Source organism: Pyrgilauda ruficollis, unplaced genomic scaffold (genome assembly GCF_017590135.1).
Source record: "Pyrgilauda ruficollis isolate IOZ18807 unplaced genomic scaffold, ASM1759013v1 scaffold72, whole genome shotgun sequence".
Taxonomy (NCBI): Eukaryota; Metazoa; Chordata; class Aves; order Passeriformes; family Passeridae; genus Pyrgilauda; species Pyrgilauda ruficollis.
In genome coordinates this window covers 606,108-621,810 of record NW_024529044.1, presented here as the reverse complement: position 1 = coordinate 621,810, position 15,703 = coordinate 606,108, and the positions used below count along the sequence as shown (strand labels likewise).

The 15,703-nt window shown below is 62.1% G+C and overlaps 1 protein-coding gene across 10 annotated transcripts; it reads left to right on the top strand.

The window, feature by feature from the left end:
- Window positions 1–125: 125 nt before the first annotated feature.
- Window positions 126–14,615, top strand: CEP131 (centrosomal protein 131). 10 transcript variants are annotated; one of them, XM_041485780.1, is made up of 28 exons: window positions 126–181; window positions 315–393; window positions 3,645–3,837; window positions 4,508–4,593; window positions 5,361–5,475; window positions 5,578–5,696; window positions 5,801–5,914; window positions 6,004–6,165; window positions 6,355–6,472; window positions 7,233–7,349; window positions 7,988–8,156; window positions 8,269–8,369; window positions 8,492–8,674; window positions 8,992–9,186; window positions 9,295–9,432; window positions 9,690–9,815; window positions 9,893–10,009; window positions 10,897–10,926; window positions 11,347–11,449; window positions 11,689–11,890; window positions 12,129–12,236; window positions 12,355–12,472; window positions 12,613–12,687; window positions 12,771–12,913; window positions 13,197–13,374; window positions 13,474–13,616; window positions 14,250–14,310; window positions 14,397–14,612. In XM_041485780.1, exons 3-28 carry the CDS (start codon window positions 3,667–3,669, stop codon window positions 14,463–14,465), a joined length of 3,261 nt encoding a protein of 1,086 aa, XP_041341714.1. In that variant the 5' UTR covers window positions 126–181; window positions 315–393; window positions 3,645–3,666; the 3' UTR covers window positions 14,466–14,612. The 10 variants fall into 10 exon arrangements, with proteins under 10 accessions (XP_041341714.1, XP_041341708.1, XP_041341706.1 ...); XM_041485774.1 differs by having other exon boundaries at window positions 8,995–9,186; window positions 14,250–14,615; XM_041485772.1 differs by having other exon boundaries at window positions 14,250–14,615.
- Window positions 14,616–15,703: the final 1,088 nt, after the last annotated feature.

Sequence of the window (15,703 nt, the reverse complement as noted above, 5' to 3'; positions counted from 1 at the left end):
GGGTGTGCAGGGACCCCAAGAGGAGTGAGCAGGTGGCTCCTGTCCTCACGAGGTTTGTCCCCAGCAGGGTGGATGCTGACAGCCCGGGTGACTGCTGCAGGGAGCTGAGCCTGGTGTCGGGACTGACGCGTGGGGCCAGGGTCTTCCTCACCAGGGAAGAAGCTCAGCACTTCCTCAAGGAGTGAGTGTCAGAGGAGGGTGCTCCCTGGGGTTGGGGGGGCTTCTGGGGCAACCTGAGCCCTTCCCTGGCTGCCCAGGCCTGGACTGTGGGATGGGAAGGGGCTGCAGGTGACTGTGACCCCATCCCTGTGCAGGTGTGGGCTCCTGAACTGTGAGGTGGTGCTGGAGCTGCTGAGCCGGGCGCTGGAGGATCCCAGTGACAGTGTCCGCATGGTGAGTGAGCTCAGGGGGCTCCCCTGGGAGGGCCGGGGGTGTTTGGGGGCCTGCCAGGCTCAGCTGCCCTTTCCCACAGAGGTCCATGTGTGCCATCTCTGCCCTCGGCTGCTCTGACCTGCTCTCCCCAGAGCAGATCTTTGCCGTGACGCAGCAGCGCCTGCAGCACCTCAGCCAAGGCAGCCCTGGGCCTGTGGCCAACCGAGCAACAAAGGTGACTCTGGGGACATCCCTGTGCCCAGTCCCTTGGGTGGGGGCTCCTGGCACAGGTTTAACAGCCCTTGGGGACACACAGCCCTTGGGAATGGCTCAAGGAGGGGTGGTTTGGCTGCCTTTCCCAGGGCGGGGTGATGCTCCCTCTGAGCCCCGGGAGGGGACACCGGGGACAGTCCCTGTGCCTGGGAGGAGGTGCCAGGCTGAGCCCCTTGGCCGATGCCGCTCTCACTGTGCCCACCCCTGTCCCAGATGCTGCGGCAGTTTGAGGCCCTGTGCCGGGCCCAGCCCTCCCCGAGGGCCCCACGCCCACCCTCGGCGGGCTCGGCCGGGGACCTGCTCATGGACATCCCGGCCGTGACCAGCGGGACCTTCCTGACGCCTCTGAGCCCGGCCCCGACCCCCGCGGCCCCCGCTGAGGAGCCGGGGGTGGCATCGGAGCCCCCCGGGCAGCCTGGGGCCGCGGTGCCAGCCTGTCCCTGCGGGCAGGGCGGGGGCAGCAGGCTGGCAGGGGACACGGCGGCCCCCAGGCTGTCCCTGTTCGCCGGCATGGAGCTGGTGGCCCGTCCCGGCACGGTGCTCCGGCCGCGCTCGCCGCCGGTGGAGCCACGGACGCCGTCCCGGCCCCAGGACGGGGGCACGGACACGGAGGGCACCCTGCAGCCATCGGCCTTCCCCTTCCTCAACATGTAGCTGCTGTCGGGCCCCGGGGGCTGCGGGGGCTCTGCCCCCCTCCCTGCGGGGCCTGCGCTGTCCTGGTGCCTCGGGGACATGGTCTGAAATGGCCACAGGGCTTCCATCAGGTGACAGCGTCCCTCTCGCTGGCTGTGGCGTTCCGGGGCAGGCAGGGTGGCACAGCTCCTTGCTCCTCTGAGCTGGACAGGGCTGTGGGACACGCTGGGACTGAGCTGGGGGTGCTTTGGGGACCCCAGCATGGCCATGGGTGCTCTTGGGTGGCAGGGGGTGGGGTGGGAGAAGGTGCCGTCCCCACGGGGCCGGGACCCACCAATAAACCCCACTCGGGTCTGGGAACGTGTGACTTCTTCCTGCGCCGCTGATGGAGCCTGGCCCGTGGCTCCTCCTGGCCCGCAGCCCCACATTTTCCTACAGCCGCACAGCTTTCCGATGCTCTCCCCCATGCTACAGCCCCCCTGGTAGCCCCATGGTTCCCCCTCTTCCTCACAGCTCACCCCCTGCCCCAGAGCCCCCCAATAGCTCTGCTTTTTCCCATGGCCCCCAATACATAGCGCCATGACTCCCCCATATTCCTCACAGTTCCCCAGCAGCCCCAGTCCCCCTCTCAAGTCCCCAAAATCCCCATTTTACCCCCAAAAACCCCCATGGGGACCCCGCCCACCGGGGACAGGCCACGCCCATTTCCCCCCGCCCTTAAAGCCGCACCCATCTCAATACTCTCGTCCCATTGGTTCGCTCCTATTAAGCCCCGCCCCCGGCGCCAGCCACGCCTCCTTCATCCATCCCTCCTTATTCCTGCCCCCTTCCTCCGCCTTAGCCAATCGCGTCTCTTCTCCCCGCCCTCTCCTCCCGTCCCATTGGCCGCTGGCCGGCAGCCCCGCCCAATGGCTGTGGCCGGAGCGCGGCCGTAGGTGAGGGGATGGGGGCGTTTAATGGCGGCTGGGGGGGCTCCGGGGGAGCAAAGGGCGCTCCAGGGGGAGCGGGGCACGGGCAGGGCCTCACTCTCGGCATCGCCTCCGGAGCGCGGGGGTCTCACCTGCGTGCGGGTGCGAGGAGCCCGTTACCGTGGTCAGGAGGGGTTGGGTCTGGGGGCTTGGTGTCTGGCCTGAGGGTCTGCGGGGATTCGGAGTTAGGGGGTCCTGGAGGGATCCTGGAGGGCCTGGGGATATGGGTTGGGGTCGTGGAGGGCTTGGGCTGGGTTTGCTGGGCGTCCTGGGGAGGGGTCTGGGGCTTGGGGGCCATGAGGGCCTTGGGGTTGGGTGGCCTGTGGCTCTTGGTGGGGGTCTGGGACTTGGGGGCCTTGGGACCCGGGAATGGGTGTGCTGGGAGGCATCCAGGAACTGGGGGCTTGGGCTTGGACCTGTGGCTGGGGTCCTGTGCCTTGGGAGTGGGGGAATTTGGGGAGTTTTGGGAGCTTAGAGGACTAGGTGTGGGACCTGGGTGATCCTGAGGGGCTCAGAGATTTGGGAACTTCAGGCCAGGGCTTTTCTCTGGGTCATAAGGGGGCTGGAGGGCTTGGGGCCATGGGGGCCTGGGGAGTCTGAGCTTCAGGGGTCTGAGGGGCTGGGGGCCCAGGGGGCTGTGCCGGTCTGGGCTCCTGAGCCTGTTTTCCTGCCGTGAGCCCAGCGGTTTCCATGAGAGCCGTTTGTTTCCCCAGGCTGTAGAGTCTGCGGCATTGGCAAGGGCTGTGGTGGAGCCCTGGGAGGGGAGGCCAGGGCTGCCAGGGGAGAGGGTTTAGGGACAGCGTGGGTAATAAAGAGATAAAGCAGTCTGGTCTTTTGCTGGATCAGCACTGGGGCTGGGAGGATGCAGATGGGAAAAGGTGGGAATGTGCTGCCCCGAGCTGGGAGGGGCACCCAGCTGTTTCTGTGCCCCCTGAGAGGGCACGGGCACTTCTGAAGGAACTCTTAGCAGGGGGAGGATCCCTTGGGTGCTGCTCAGGTGGTTCTTCAGCATCCCAGCCCCGTGTGGGGTGTGGGGTGAGCTGGACCTCCAGCCTGCTCAGATGGGGTTGTTCTGGGCCCCTGTGATCCTCCGGCAGCCATGGCTGTGTGAAGTGAAGCAGCCTGAGACGGGCAGCAGGGCTTTTCCCTGCCTTTAGTCCTCGGCTGGAATCCTGGCCCATAAATGTGACAGCAGCCCATGGGCTGGGTGAAAGCAGTGAGGAGCTCTCCTGGAGTCTCTCCAGGGCTGTGCTTGGCTTATTTGCCATGTGGCAATTTGGAGGTTTTGTCCTGTTGGGGAGCAGTTCCGGCTCTGAGTGCCGGTGTTTGCCGGAGCTCCTGGTTCCAGGCTGGCTGCTCCATGCCTTCCCCTCTCTCTGTGCTGTGCTGTGCTTCCAGGGCTCCTTCCTGCTGCTCCAGCATGAAGAGCACGCGGAGCTGCTGCTCCGTGCAGAGCTCTGACGTGGCAGAGCTGATCCTGACGGGGCTCCCGGCGCCGGTGTCGCGGCGCCCCGGCAGCGCCTCTCCCGCCAAGCTCATGGCGCGCTCCGTGTCCGTGGCTGCCGATGGCAAAGCCAAGAGGAACGCCCCGGTGAGCCCCTGTCCTTCCCCTCCTGTGCCTGGCGTGTGGCGTGGCTCCAGGCACAGCCACGTCCCGCTCACCCCACTGAGGCCCTGTCCTTCCCCTCCCGTGCCTGGAATATGGGATGGCTCCAGGCATGGCCATGTCCCTCTCATTGTGGTTCCCCCAGCACCAGCCTGGCTTCGTTCTGGCATCACACTTTGCAATTGCTGCTCTCTGCTGGGTGCAGAAGAGCAAGCTTCAGGATTCCAGTTTTTCCCTTCCTTGCCCTTCACCTCCCTGTGCCAGTTTCCATCTGGAGACTCCTTCCTGGTGGGGTGTCAGGCCCAGCCTGCCCCTCATGGAGCACCCCCTGTTCCTGCCACACCAGGGGCTCCTGAGTGGGGGTTCCACAGAGGGAGCGAGCCCAGGTGCTTGCTGGGCTCTGTCAGGACCCAGCAGCAGACAGCCTGTGCTCCGTGCTGAGTAATCCCTTGGCAGCATTCCCACACCCTTGTTCCGAGAGCTGGTGCTAAGGAACGTGTTCCTGCTGGCTCAGCAGCGCCCGAGCGAGGTGTCATTGCCCGCTGCCTCAAGGGGAGCTTGGCAGCCCTGGGGTAGTGGAACTGGCTGAGAGGGTGGGGAGCCTGTCTGTGCTCCTCCTGAGTGTGGCTGCTGGATTTATCCCTGCTCTCCACAGGAAGATGTGGGACCCCGGGCCATGAACAACCTGCGCAGGTCCAACAGCACCACCCAGGTGAACCAGCGGGTGAACAGCTCACACAGGTACAGCTCCGTGTGTCCCTCTGTCCTCTGGGTGGCACTGGGGGACACCCCACCCCTGTGTCCAACCTCCCTGGTCCTGGTGGGGAATAGGAGGCTTTCCAAAATATCCTGAGCTCTGTCATGCACTTCAGGAATTAAAGCCTGGCCCTGGAAAACTAAAGTCTGGCTTTTTGGTTATTTTTTTGAAGAGGAGGTCCCTTGTTTAGGGTTCCATAGGATCACAGAATGGCCTGACCTTAAAGTCCCATGCAGGATCACAAGACCAGGTTGCTCCCAGCCCCATCCCGTCTGGCCTGGGACACTTCTCTGTCAGAGTATTGCCCAGATTCTGTGGGCAACCTGTGCCAAGGTCTCTCCGCCATCACAGGGAAGAATTTCTATTTTGGGGAAATAGAAGGTGTTTCTGTGGCTGTGACAAAAAACATTCCATGTGATTCCAACAGCCCTCATGGACCCTCCAGGCCATAACTGGACTGTGTGAGGAGACAAATGTTCTCTGTTCCCAGTGCCCTCTGAGTTGGGATTTTCCATTCTCCTGTTGCTTTGTGCCCATCCCTCTCACCACACACCACCCTGGAACCCAAAGTTCTGTGTAAAAACAAATCACTGTGGATTTTGTGGCCATGTAACAATTCTCCAGCCCCTTTCTCCCATGTCACACTGGAGTTTCCAAATGCCCTACATAGCTAGAGTGTGTCCTGTGGCTGTGAGTTGTCCCACAGTTATCTCTGTTCTCTCCTCTCTGCCTTCCCTGGGTCTGGATGAAGCTCGGAGCAGACAGGAGACTTCCTGGCCTTCTTTGAGGGTGACCCAATAGGAAGGAAGAAACTGGCAGCTCTGAGCAAAACCTCCCCGGAGAAGAAAACCACATGGAATATCTTGGTGAGGACAGCAGGCTGTGGGAGTGGGCGGGCCAGGGCTGTGCTCCTGGTGGTGTTTGAGGGGGTGGGTTTGGTGTCCTTATCCCTGCTGACTCCATGGCAGGATGACCAGCCCCGAGTGTTCCCGGGCCCCTCTGGCTCCCACGGCCTCGAGCCGCCCACGGGCATGAGGAGGAAGGAAGCCACAGTGCTCCTGGCTGCCAACTTCACTGCCAACAACAGGTAGGACAGAGCGTCCTGAGGGGGAGAGTGGTTGTAAATGCATGAAGAAAACACCTGGAGGGGGGAAGCTGCTGCTTCTGACACTCCTGGTCTCCCCACACAAGGAGCAACAAGGGCGCAATGGGCAACTGCGTCACCACCATGGTGCACAACAACTACTCCACTGCTGAGAAGGGCCCCGCTCCCAAGAGCTCCAACCAGGCTCCCAGTTCCCTCAAGTGAGTGTGGGGGGTGTCCTGCAGCTGGGCTGGCCCCGGGGTCGTGTGTGTCACAGGATAGGGCTGAGTGGGTTCATCTTCTGTCCCAGCAATGTTGTCAAAGCGGCCTCAAACGAGGACGGGGAAGGCAGCAGCAGCCTCGTGAAGTCTCAGAAGAATTTCTCCAGCAACAACATCATGACCCACAACAACAACAGCAGCAGCAGTAGCGTACCCCGGAGGAGGGAAGTGACTGAGGAGGAGGCTGAGAGGTGAGGGAAGGAGCAGGAGGACAGTGCTAGGAGGTGTGAGGAGCTCCAGGGGAGCTTGTTCTTCTCCTGTGGCATTTCACACTGGGGAAAGGCCACTCTTAGTGCACCTGCAGGTCCCGGTGCTGTGGGGAAGCCGTGTGTGCTCTGCTGCCCCTGGGGCTGTGCTGACCTCCCTCGCTGTCCCCACAGGTTCATCCAGCAGGTGAACATGGCTGCTGTCACCATCCAGCGCTGGTACCGGCGGCACTCGCAGCGGCACAGGACGGCGGCTGCGGCTCTGGGACGCCTGATGGCTGCCAAGAGGGAGGTTGGTCCTGTCCCCTGCTCTGTAGCCCAGACCACCCGACACCCATGTCCTGCTGGCCACCCAGCTGGGGTCCCTTTAATCCCAGATCTGGGCTGTGAGAGTCGAGGAGGCTCTGGCTTTGCATCCAACCAGCCCCGCCATGGCCCAGAGGGCTGGGGAGGTCCTGTTCCCTCAGAGCTGTGCTGGCTGTGTGCAGGGATTAGCCTGGGCTGGGTTCCAGTAGGAGCTGAGGCTCAGCACCACACGGCTCCAGTTCCCCCAGCCCCCTGACTGGGAGCAGTCAGAGCCTGGCAGTAGCAGCACAAGTCTCCCTGAATTGCCAGTGTCTGGGCCATACTCCTGGCCAGAGAAGGGTTGCCCCATCTTGGCTCACCCTAATGAATCCCTAATGAGGTGCCTTGTTAGAGTGACGAGGTTTTGCAGCTCTTTGTGTTTCCTTGTGTTCAATTATTTATCCCAGTAATGAAAAGCTCCGTTGCTCTTGCGTGTGAGTCTATTTTTAAGCCTTGTCTCCTCGGTGGTTGCAGACTCAGATGATGGTATTATAATAATAATAATAATAATAGTAATAATAATAATAATTGCATTGAGGTTCTGAAGGAATGAGCTGCTCCAAAGTGGAGCTGTGCTGAGGGCTCCTCACCTGCACAGAGGATGGAAAGCCTGGATAGGGGGTGACCCAGGGGTGGGTACCCCTCACACTTCTAGTGGTGAGTGCTGGAGAATTCTCAGTAACATTTTTGACCCTCCTCTCTGGAAGGAAAGGCAGCAGCGGATGGAGGAGGGGAATATCCTGGATTTGCAGGAGAGGAAGGACGAGGAGCGACGCAAGATCCGAGAGGAGAAGGCACGCCTGGCCCGGCACACTGCCATCCAGGTAGGGCCAGGGCCAGGCCTGTGTGACACCATTTGCTGGCATCATCCAGCAAGAGGCCTCTCTGCATCTCCAGAGCCTTGGCATGGGGCAGGACCAGAGCCAGCCTTGGGATGGAGTGCTCCCTCCGGAGATGGAGGTGCCACGGAGCAGTTTCCTGCTGTGCTCCTGCCAAGCCTTGGCAGCTCATTCTGAGCTTGTGGAGACAGCACTGGTTTCTGTGTAGTTCTCAGGAAAATGGTGACCACGTTGAGACAGGGACACTCCAAGCTCTGTGGAATGGCCGAGGATGTGTGTGCTCTGGGAGTGGGGCCCTCCTCAGGAGCAGGGTCCCTCTGGAGAGGGCCGAGTACCACTCCGTGTCCCTTGGCAGGAAGCAACACGTCATTGTCACCCTGCTCTTGCAGCTGGTGGTGCAGATGGGGTTGGCACAGGATGCAGGATTTGGCAGTAAAGCTGGGGATGTTTTAAACCCCAAATTTTCTTTGCCCTAATTGGAAACATGTTCCATCGGGGGAGGGGGTTGGGGGAGGCACATCACTGAGCAGCTGGAGGATGCAAAAACACTGCCACAGCCTTGCAGACACAGGCTTGTGCCTTCCCAAAGCTTCAGGACATCCATGGCTCCTCTGTCCCTGCAGGAGCTGCAGCAGAAAAGGGCCCAGAAGGCCTCAGAGACGAAGCGCTCGGCAGAAGAGCAGGTGCTGGTGAAGGAGAGCAGGAGGGTGCCCAAGAAGAAGCCTGGTGCCAAACCTGCCTCAGCCAGGAATGCCAGCCCGGCTGGCAGCCTCACCAAAGCCAACAATGCTGGTGAGTCCCTCTGGTGTGTCCCCGAAGCTTTGGGAGGGAGGGGTTTGCTCTGAGGAGCTGCTTCCCAGGGGCTGGCTGGGGCCAGTACCTGAGAACAGCCTGCTTCCTGCAGAGGCCAATTCCCCCTCGGCAGCCTCGGAGCTGGAAGGAAGCAGCCTGGGAGCTCTTGGCTCCGTGCCCTTGCAGGACCCCGGGGCAGAGGACAAACTGCAGGTGGGTCTGGCTGTTCCTCCTGGGGACCCTGGCAGCAGCTGCTCTGCCAGGGCAACATCAGGCCTTTGCTGGCTTCTGGGGAGAGCCAGAAAACTCTCTCATTCTCTCATCTTCTCCCTTAGGATGTGAGCTCCAGGGAGACAGGTAATGAGGACCTGGAGACAGCAGTGGCAGCTGGCAGCAGGGCTCCATCCAAGGTCACGCTCAACGAGCTGCTGGACACGCTCCGGCTCCTGGAGGAGGAGCCAGAGCTGCTGCCCCCACCCAAGCTCCTCAAGAAGGACAGATATGCCTGGATGGACAGGGTGAGCTGGGGGATGCTGTGTCCATCCTTGGGCTGCCTGCTGAGAAACAGCCGGGCACTGCCAGGGAAGGTGGTGGAGGAGCTTGGAGTGGGTGATGGAAGAATTTGGAGGAGGAGATGGAGGAGTGTGGAGGTGCTCATCCAAGCATTGAGGGCTTGGATGTTTGCAAGGAACAGCAACCCATGCAAAGGCTGGTGGTGGAACAGGGCTTAGCCCAGAGGATCAGGCTGGTTACTGGGCTCCAGTGATGGAGACAAGCCAGCACCTCTTCTCCCGAGCCTTCCCCTGGGTGCTCATTCACCACGGTGAATTCCCAGCAGGAGCCCAGCTCCAACTCCCTGACTGCTGATAACCTGGAGAAGTTTGGGAAGCTGAACCACCCTCCAGGGGTCCCCGAGGACGGGGCTCTGCTCTCAGAGGCCAAGCTCCAAAGCATCATCAGTTTCCTGGATGAGATGGAGAAGTCAGAGCAGGAGAGGCCCAGGTCAGCTGCCTCAGCCACGCAGCGGGAGGTGAGTCCGTCTGTGGTGTGGGAATCCATTTCTGGGGGAATCGTCCCCCGTCTCCCTGTCCTCATTCCAGGTGGTTCCACCACCTTTTCATCGTGTTTGCTGTGGCAGAGTTTCCTTTTGGAAGAGGAGCTGGCTCACGTGGAGCAGGTGTCGGCGGTTGCCACAGAGGTGACAAGCTCCATGATGAGGCTGAAGCTGGAAGTGGAGGAGAAGAAGAGAGCCATCAACCTGCTGCAGACTGCTCTGGTGTGTCAGCCTCACACGTGGTTCTTGGGGCTATGATCCCTTGATTTTACAGAATCATTGAATTGTTTGGTTTGGAGGGGACCTTAAAGATCATCTAGCTGGCACCTGGGCTGAGCTCCCTTCTCCTCTGTCCTGGGGGGCTGGGTGTTCCTGCTGACAGGGGTGGGAGATAGGAGCACCAGGGCTTTGCTTCAGCTCTGTTCCTCGTTTTCCTGGCCTGATGGTGATTTCCATGTTGTGGCTGTTTGACCCCCCAGACCCAGCAGCGGGAACTGACTGACCGACACGTCAAACAGACCGAGAAGGAGCTCAGCCAGCAGCTCAGGCTGCAGAGGGAGCAGTATGAGGCAGCTATCCAGAGGCACCTGGCCTTCATTGACCAGGTAACCCTCATCCCAACTCCTGAAGCAGAGGCTGAGGTGGCTGCACCTGCCTGATGCTGGCTTTTCACCCTGCCCAGCTCCTCGATGACAAGAAGGTGCTGAGTGAGAAGTGTGAGGCCGTGGTGGCAGAGCTGAAACAAGTGGACCACAAGTACGGCCAGAAGATCACCCAGATGCAGGAGCAGCACGAGCTGGTGAGGGGACAGGGAAGATGGGGGGACACGTGTGTGCTGATTTTGCTCAAATGGGGCCTCTGCCTGGAGAAGGACAGTCTCTGCCACCTCGGTGGGACCTGGACACTCCAAGGAGCTCTTCTCTGAGCACAGAGAATGACCCTGTCACCACAGAGCTTTGTTCTGGCTCCCCAAAAGTCTCCTGTACTCTGCTGCCCAGGGCCAGGAGCATGGCACTGACCAAGGGACAGTGTAAACTTCCAGGCTCTGCTTGGAGAGACCCTTCCCACACACCTGGCACAGGGTGCCCAGAGAAGCTGTAGCTGCCCCATCCCTGGCAGTGTCCAAGGCCAGGTTGGACAGGACTTGGAGCAGCCTGGGACAGTGGAAGGTGTCCCTGCCATGGCAGGGGTGGCACTGGATGAGCTTCAAGGTCCCTTCCAACCCAAACCATTCTGTGATTCCACGATCCCACTGAAGGCAGAGCTGTCCCAGGCTGGGGGTGCCCAGGGTGCAGTGCTGGCACAAACCCAATGCCATGGTGCAATTTTGCTTCTCCTGTGGATGGAGACAGCCCAGCTCGCCTTGTGCCAGGCCTGGCAGGAGGACAGCACCACTGGGCTCTTCCCAGCTCTACCATCCCAGTCCCTGCTTGTCCTTGACCTTGGAGCTGAGGTCGTGCCTGGCCAGACCATGGGGGTCCCTAGGTCCCTGGAGCAGGCTCCAACCACACAGGCTCCTGGCCAGTCCCTTGGCTTGTCCCTGTCCTTGTCCCTTGTGCTGTCTCCCCTCGCCCCCATGGACTCCTGCCCAGCTCTGCCCTGCCCGTGGCTCCCACAGGCTGTGTGGATTTGCCTCTCCTCCACCATTCCCCTTCTCTCTCCATCCCCTCCTTTCTTTCTCCCCAGGTCTGGCGCACTTTGGGCCCCTTTTGTGAGGTAAATGTGGTCTTTGCTCTCTTTTATGCCTTGCCCTCTGCTCTCGTGCCCTGACCTGCTCTGGCCCTGCTCCAGCCCCTGTCAGAGGGTTTTCCGTGGCAGGGAGAGGGAAGGCTGGAGAGGAAAGCACCATCACACAGGGACAGATGGGCTGCCCTGCATGCAAGGACCCTCGGCAGCCCCTAGTTCCCCTTCCCTCTCTGTCCGTGCTCTCATGTCTTGGCAGTGAGCACTTTCCCACGGGGACAGAGGAGAAGGCACTGGGAAAATGTGTGGCCACTTCTCTGGGCTGGAAGAACACACCTGGCCAGGGCTGTGCCTGTATCCATGTGCAGCTCCACAGCTTCCTTCCCAACAGCCCGGCTCCCACGGTTTTTCCCTCCCGTCTTCTCTGAGGTTTTCCCATTTGCTTCCAAACAGGAGATTAAGAAACTGAAGGAACTCATGAGCGCAACTGAGAAAGTCCGGCGGGAGAAGTGGATTGAGGAGAAAACCAAAAAGATCAAAGAAATCACTGTGAAAGGTACGGGCAGGTTCCCTCAGCAGCAGCTGGAGCCAGGGCAGTGCCAGCATGGTGCAGGAGAGATTTGGAACAGCTCCTTGGTGCGGGCAGTGTTTGCTCCCTGTTTCTGGTGGAGCAGATGCCAAAGGGCAAGAAAATCCCTCTGTGCTCATCCCCCCTTCCTGCCAGCGCCTTTGAGCCAGCCCGGGGCACCAGGTGGGATCCAGGCCGAGCCGTGCCCGTCCTTCCCCCTGTCCCAGGGCTGGAGCCGGAGATCCAGAAGCTCATGGCCAAGCACCGCGAGGACATCCGGCAGCTGAAGCTGCTGCACGAGGCCGAGCTGCTGCAGTCGGACGAGCGGGCGGCGCTGCACTACGGGCGGCAGGCGCAGGAGCTGCGGGGGCTGCTGGAGCGGGAGAAGGAGGAGCAGAGCCAGCGGGAGCGGGAGCGGGCCCGGCAGAGGTGTGTCACCCCGGGCTCAGCGCTGCCTTGGGGTCACAGATCTGGAGTGCTGCCCAGCACCAGTCCGCTGGTGGGATCTCAATATTTGCAGCTCCACGGGGAGCAGCCCCTTTCTCTCCACCGGCCTCAGGTGGGCGATGCTGCTGAGCTGGGAGCATCCTCTGGCATCGTGAAGGGCAGCGTGGAGAGGAGGCCGAGTGCTCAAAGGCACATCCCTGGAAGTGTGTGTGTCCCACAGGTGTGAGCAGCAGCTGGAGCAGGAGGAGCAGGCACTGGAGCTGCAGCGGCGCCGGCTCTATGCCGAGGTGGCCGAGGAGAAGGAGCGGCTGAGCCAGCAAGCAGCCAGGTGGGCAGGCTGGGGGCCAGGGGCTAGGGGCAGCCCTGAGCTGTGGGGCTGGGCTCCCTGGGCCAGATTTCCATGGGAAGAGGGGCTGGTGTGGATGCTGGGAGCTGTGTCTGTGCAGGCAGCGAGCAGAGGCAGAGGAGCTGCGGCGGCAGCTGGAGGCCAACAGCTCGGCCCTCACCCGGGCACTGCGGGACGAGTACACCAAAGAGAAGGAGGAGCAGGAGAGGCGGCACCAGGTCTGGTTCCCCCTCACCTCCAGCCCTTTGGGTGCTGGCACCACCAAGCCTTGGACCCCATAGGGGCAGCCCCAGCAGCTGCTCCCAGCCAGCACAGGAGGGTCCCAGGGCTGAGCTGTTGTTTTCTCTTCTCCTCACAGGCAGAACTGAAGGTGCTGAAGGACCAGCTGGAGCTGGAGAAGCAGGCCTGGGAGGCCAACTACGTGAAGAAGGAGGTAATGGCAAGAGCTGTCCTCCAAAGGTGCCACCCATGGGCTCTAAGAGGAATTTGAGACCACGTTTGCTGTCTCCATTGCAGGAAGCCTGGCTGCTGTCCCGGGAGCGGGAGCTGCGGGAGGAGATGAGGAAGGAGAGGGACAAAGAGATCGAGCTGGTAATCCAGCGCCTGGAGGCCGACACATCCTTGGCCAAGGAGGAGTGCGAGAGGGCAGCGGAGAGCAGGTGAGGGGGAAAGGGAGGAGGGAGGTCCCAGGGCCTCCAGAGGCTGGTCCCTTTTCCCTGTCCCCTGGGCATCTCTCCAGTGAGCTCTGGAGCAGTGTTGGTGCAGGAAGGAGCAGCTCACAGGGACAAAGTTTATCTCTCACCTGAGGAAACAGCCCTGGATCTCTTGTGAGGCAGCTCTGCCCTTGCTGCTGTGTCCTGATCCCTCCTGCAGCAGGAATGGAGCTGGGATGAGCCAGGCAGCAGCAGGATGAGCCAGGCTCCCTGTCCTTCCTGCCCACAGGATCAAGAGGATCCGAGACAAGTACGAGGTGGAGCTGCAGGAGCTGGAGCGGTCTGAGCGGAAGCTGCAGGAGCGCTGCAACGAGCTCAAGGGGCGGCTGGCCGAGCTGGAGGGGGAGAGCATGCGGCTGCAGGGCCTGCTGAAGCACAAGGAGCAGGAGCTGGAGGAGATGCGGAAGGTGAGCGAGGAGCAGAGCCAGGGCCCTGCCTGGCCCATGCCTGCGTGTGTGGGACCGGCTGCCCCGGGGCACAGAGGCCTGACTGAGGTGGTCTGGCAGGAATTTGCGGACAGGCTGGTGGGGATGGAGGAGGAGAACGCGCGGCTGAAGGCAGAGATGGCGGAGCTGAGGGCCCGGCAGCACCTGGAGCTGGACAGGCTGGTGAGGGAGAAGGACCAGGAGCTGGAGGAGGTTCACAGGAGGTGAGGAGCCTAGGCGGGGTGCAGGAGCTCAGTGCTGCATCCTTGGGAATGGCTTCCAGCCCTGTCCAGGCAAACCAGGCAGAAGTCAGTTGTCTGAACTGACTGCTGCTCAGCCACCCTGAATCCTCTGACCCTTGTCACTGCTGGCCTGCTCTGTGCCATCGTCCCCAGGGCTGCTCCTGTGCCTGCATAGAGGAGAGGAGTGCCAGGAGAGGCCAGTGGAGCACAGCTCTGTCTGCGTTCCTCCCTGGCAGGAGCCCTGGCCAGGATCACTGTCACCTCCTGGGGGCTCTCTGTGGCTCACACATGATACCTGTGACTGCAGCCCTGTGGTCTTCTACAGAGGGGCAGGGCCCAGGGTCAGGCCACAGCCACAGAGGCTGAGGGCAGCTGGGACATCCCCAAAATGCTGTGATAATTAAACCTTAGGAAGCTAATGTGCCTTTCTTCCTGTAGACAAGTCTGTCCACACTACACCAATGGAATAAAGGTGCTGCCAGTGTGTGATGGCACCCGGAGCCCAGTTGTGGCTGGGCGAGAGGGGCTGAGATCCCAGGGCTGCAGTTCCCCCCCGGGGCAGGGCCCAGCCCCGTGTTTGGCACGGGGGTGCTCAGCCCCCCATGTCCATGGCAGGGTGAAGGCGGCCGTGCTGAGGAAGGAGGAGAGCATGAGCAGCCTGCGGAAGCAGTACGAGGTGAGTGAGGGCTCCCCGGGCCTGCCCTGGCTGTGGCTGGGCGGGCACTGCGAGCTCCCTGTCCCCTGTGCTGTCCCCTGTGGCAGGCGGCCGTGCAGAGAGCCAGCCTGCTGGAATCGCTGCTGCAGCGGCAGCGGCAGCTGGCTGCGGAGTGACCGTCCTGCCGGGCAGGGAGCGGGGCTGGCGCCGGCCTCGGGGCCTCCCCTCCCTCCTCCCCTCTTCTCCACAGCCTGGTCCCAATGCCCTGGCCGTGCTGGGACACCTGGTGACCTTTAGATGGTTGGGAGTTTTGTTCTGATAATAAATCTCTGCTGGTTTCTACAACTGTTTCTATACTTGTCAGTGCCAGAGCACGAGTGGCTCTTCCATGAGGTCTGTGTCCACTCCCACCTTCCCAACCCCATTCCTGCATCCCAAGACCCTCCCTTTGCTCTGACGGTGCCCAGCGCCTCAATCTACGCCTTGGGGCCCATTCTAAACTGAAATATCCAGTAGGATGCAGGGAGGCACAGCCAGGGCAGGATGTGATCCCACAGCCTCTGCTACCTGCAGATTCCTCAACAGCCCCTGACAGGGCCGGGAAATGCCTGGGCTGGGCCGGTGGCATCTGTTTCCTCTCGGCCGGGGTGTGCAGCCGCTCTGGTCCCTCCCCCGGGCCGGGGCTCGGAGCGGGGGCCGGCAGATGTTTTCTCAGCAGAGTCCCTGGTGTTTCCCATCCGTCCTGCTGCTCCCTGACGGGACAGGGGCACAGAGGGTGGCTGGGTCCTGCACAGGCCACAGTGCCATCTCGGTTCCCCTCTCCCCGCTGTGCCAGGCTGGACAGCTCATCCCGGTGTGCCGGGAAAGGCCGGGCACGGCGTTTGTTCCGCTGTTGTTTCTTTTCCAAGGAGTTTCCTGAGCGCCGCTTCCGACCCCCGCCCTGCCCAGCCTCCCTGCGTACCCCCCGAGCCAGCGGCCGGGAATGTGCCCTGGGAGAAGGGGGCTCAGCCCACTCACAGCCCGGCCAGGGGCTCCTGTGCCTGTGCCCAGCCCTGTGGCTCCGGTGTAGCCCCGAGCCCCGTGCGGCATCGCCGCTGTGGGGTGAACACCCACACAGGGTCCCCGGGGAGTGCCCGGCCCGGCCCCCGCCATCTCCCCGGCCCCTCCCCGGCATCGCCCGGGCTAATTTCTAGGCCAGTGCCCGGTTCAGGCATGAATAAATCAGCGCCGTTGCATAACGGGGATGCGGATTTTCCCCGGCTGGCTGCCCGTGCCTGCTCCGGCGCCCCCCGCCCGCACCCCGGGGGTCCCGCGGGACCGGCGGCCGCCCGGCACGAGCGTGTCCCGGTCCCCGTCCCTGTCCCTGCGGAGCCGGGCACTGCGGGCTCTGCCAAGCTCCCCGTGAGGGAACCCC

Excerpts from the sequence above, each read along its gene's own strand:
- CEP131 (XM_041485772.1), top strand. The coding sequence starts at position 3,667 with ATGAAGAGCACGCGGAGCTGCTGCTCCGTGCAGAGCTCTGACGTGGCA. Across the intron at positions 5,697-5,800 it reads AACTTCACTGCCAACAACAG|GAGCAACAAGGGCGCAATGG; the intron begins GTAGGACAGAGC and ends TCCCCACACAAG. Across the intron at positions 9,433-9,689 it reads ACCTGCTGCAGACTGCTCTG|ACCCAGCAGCGGGAACTGAC; the intron begins GTGTGTCAGCCT and ends TTGACCCCCCAG.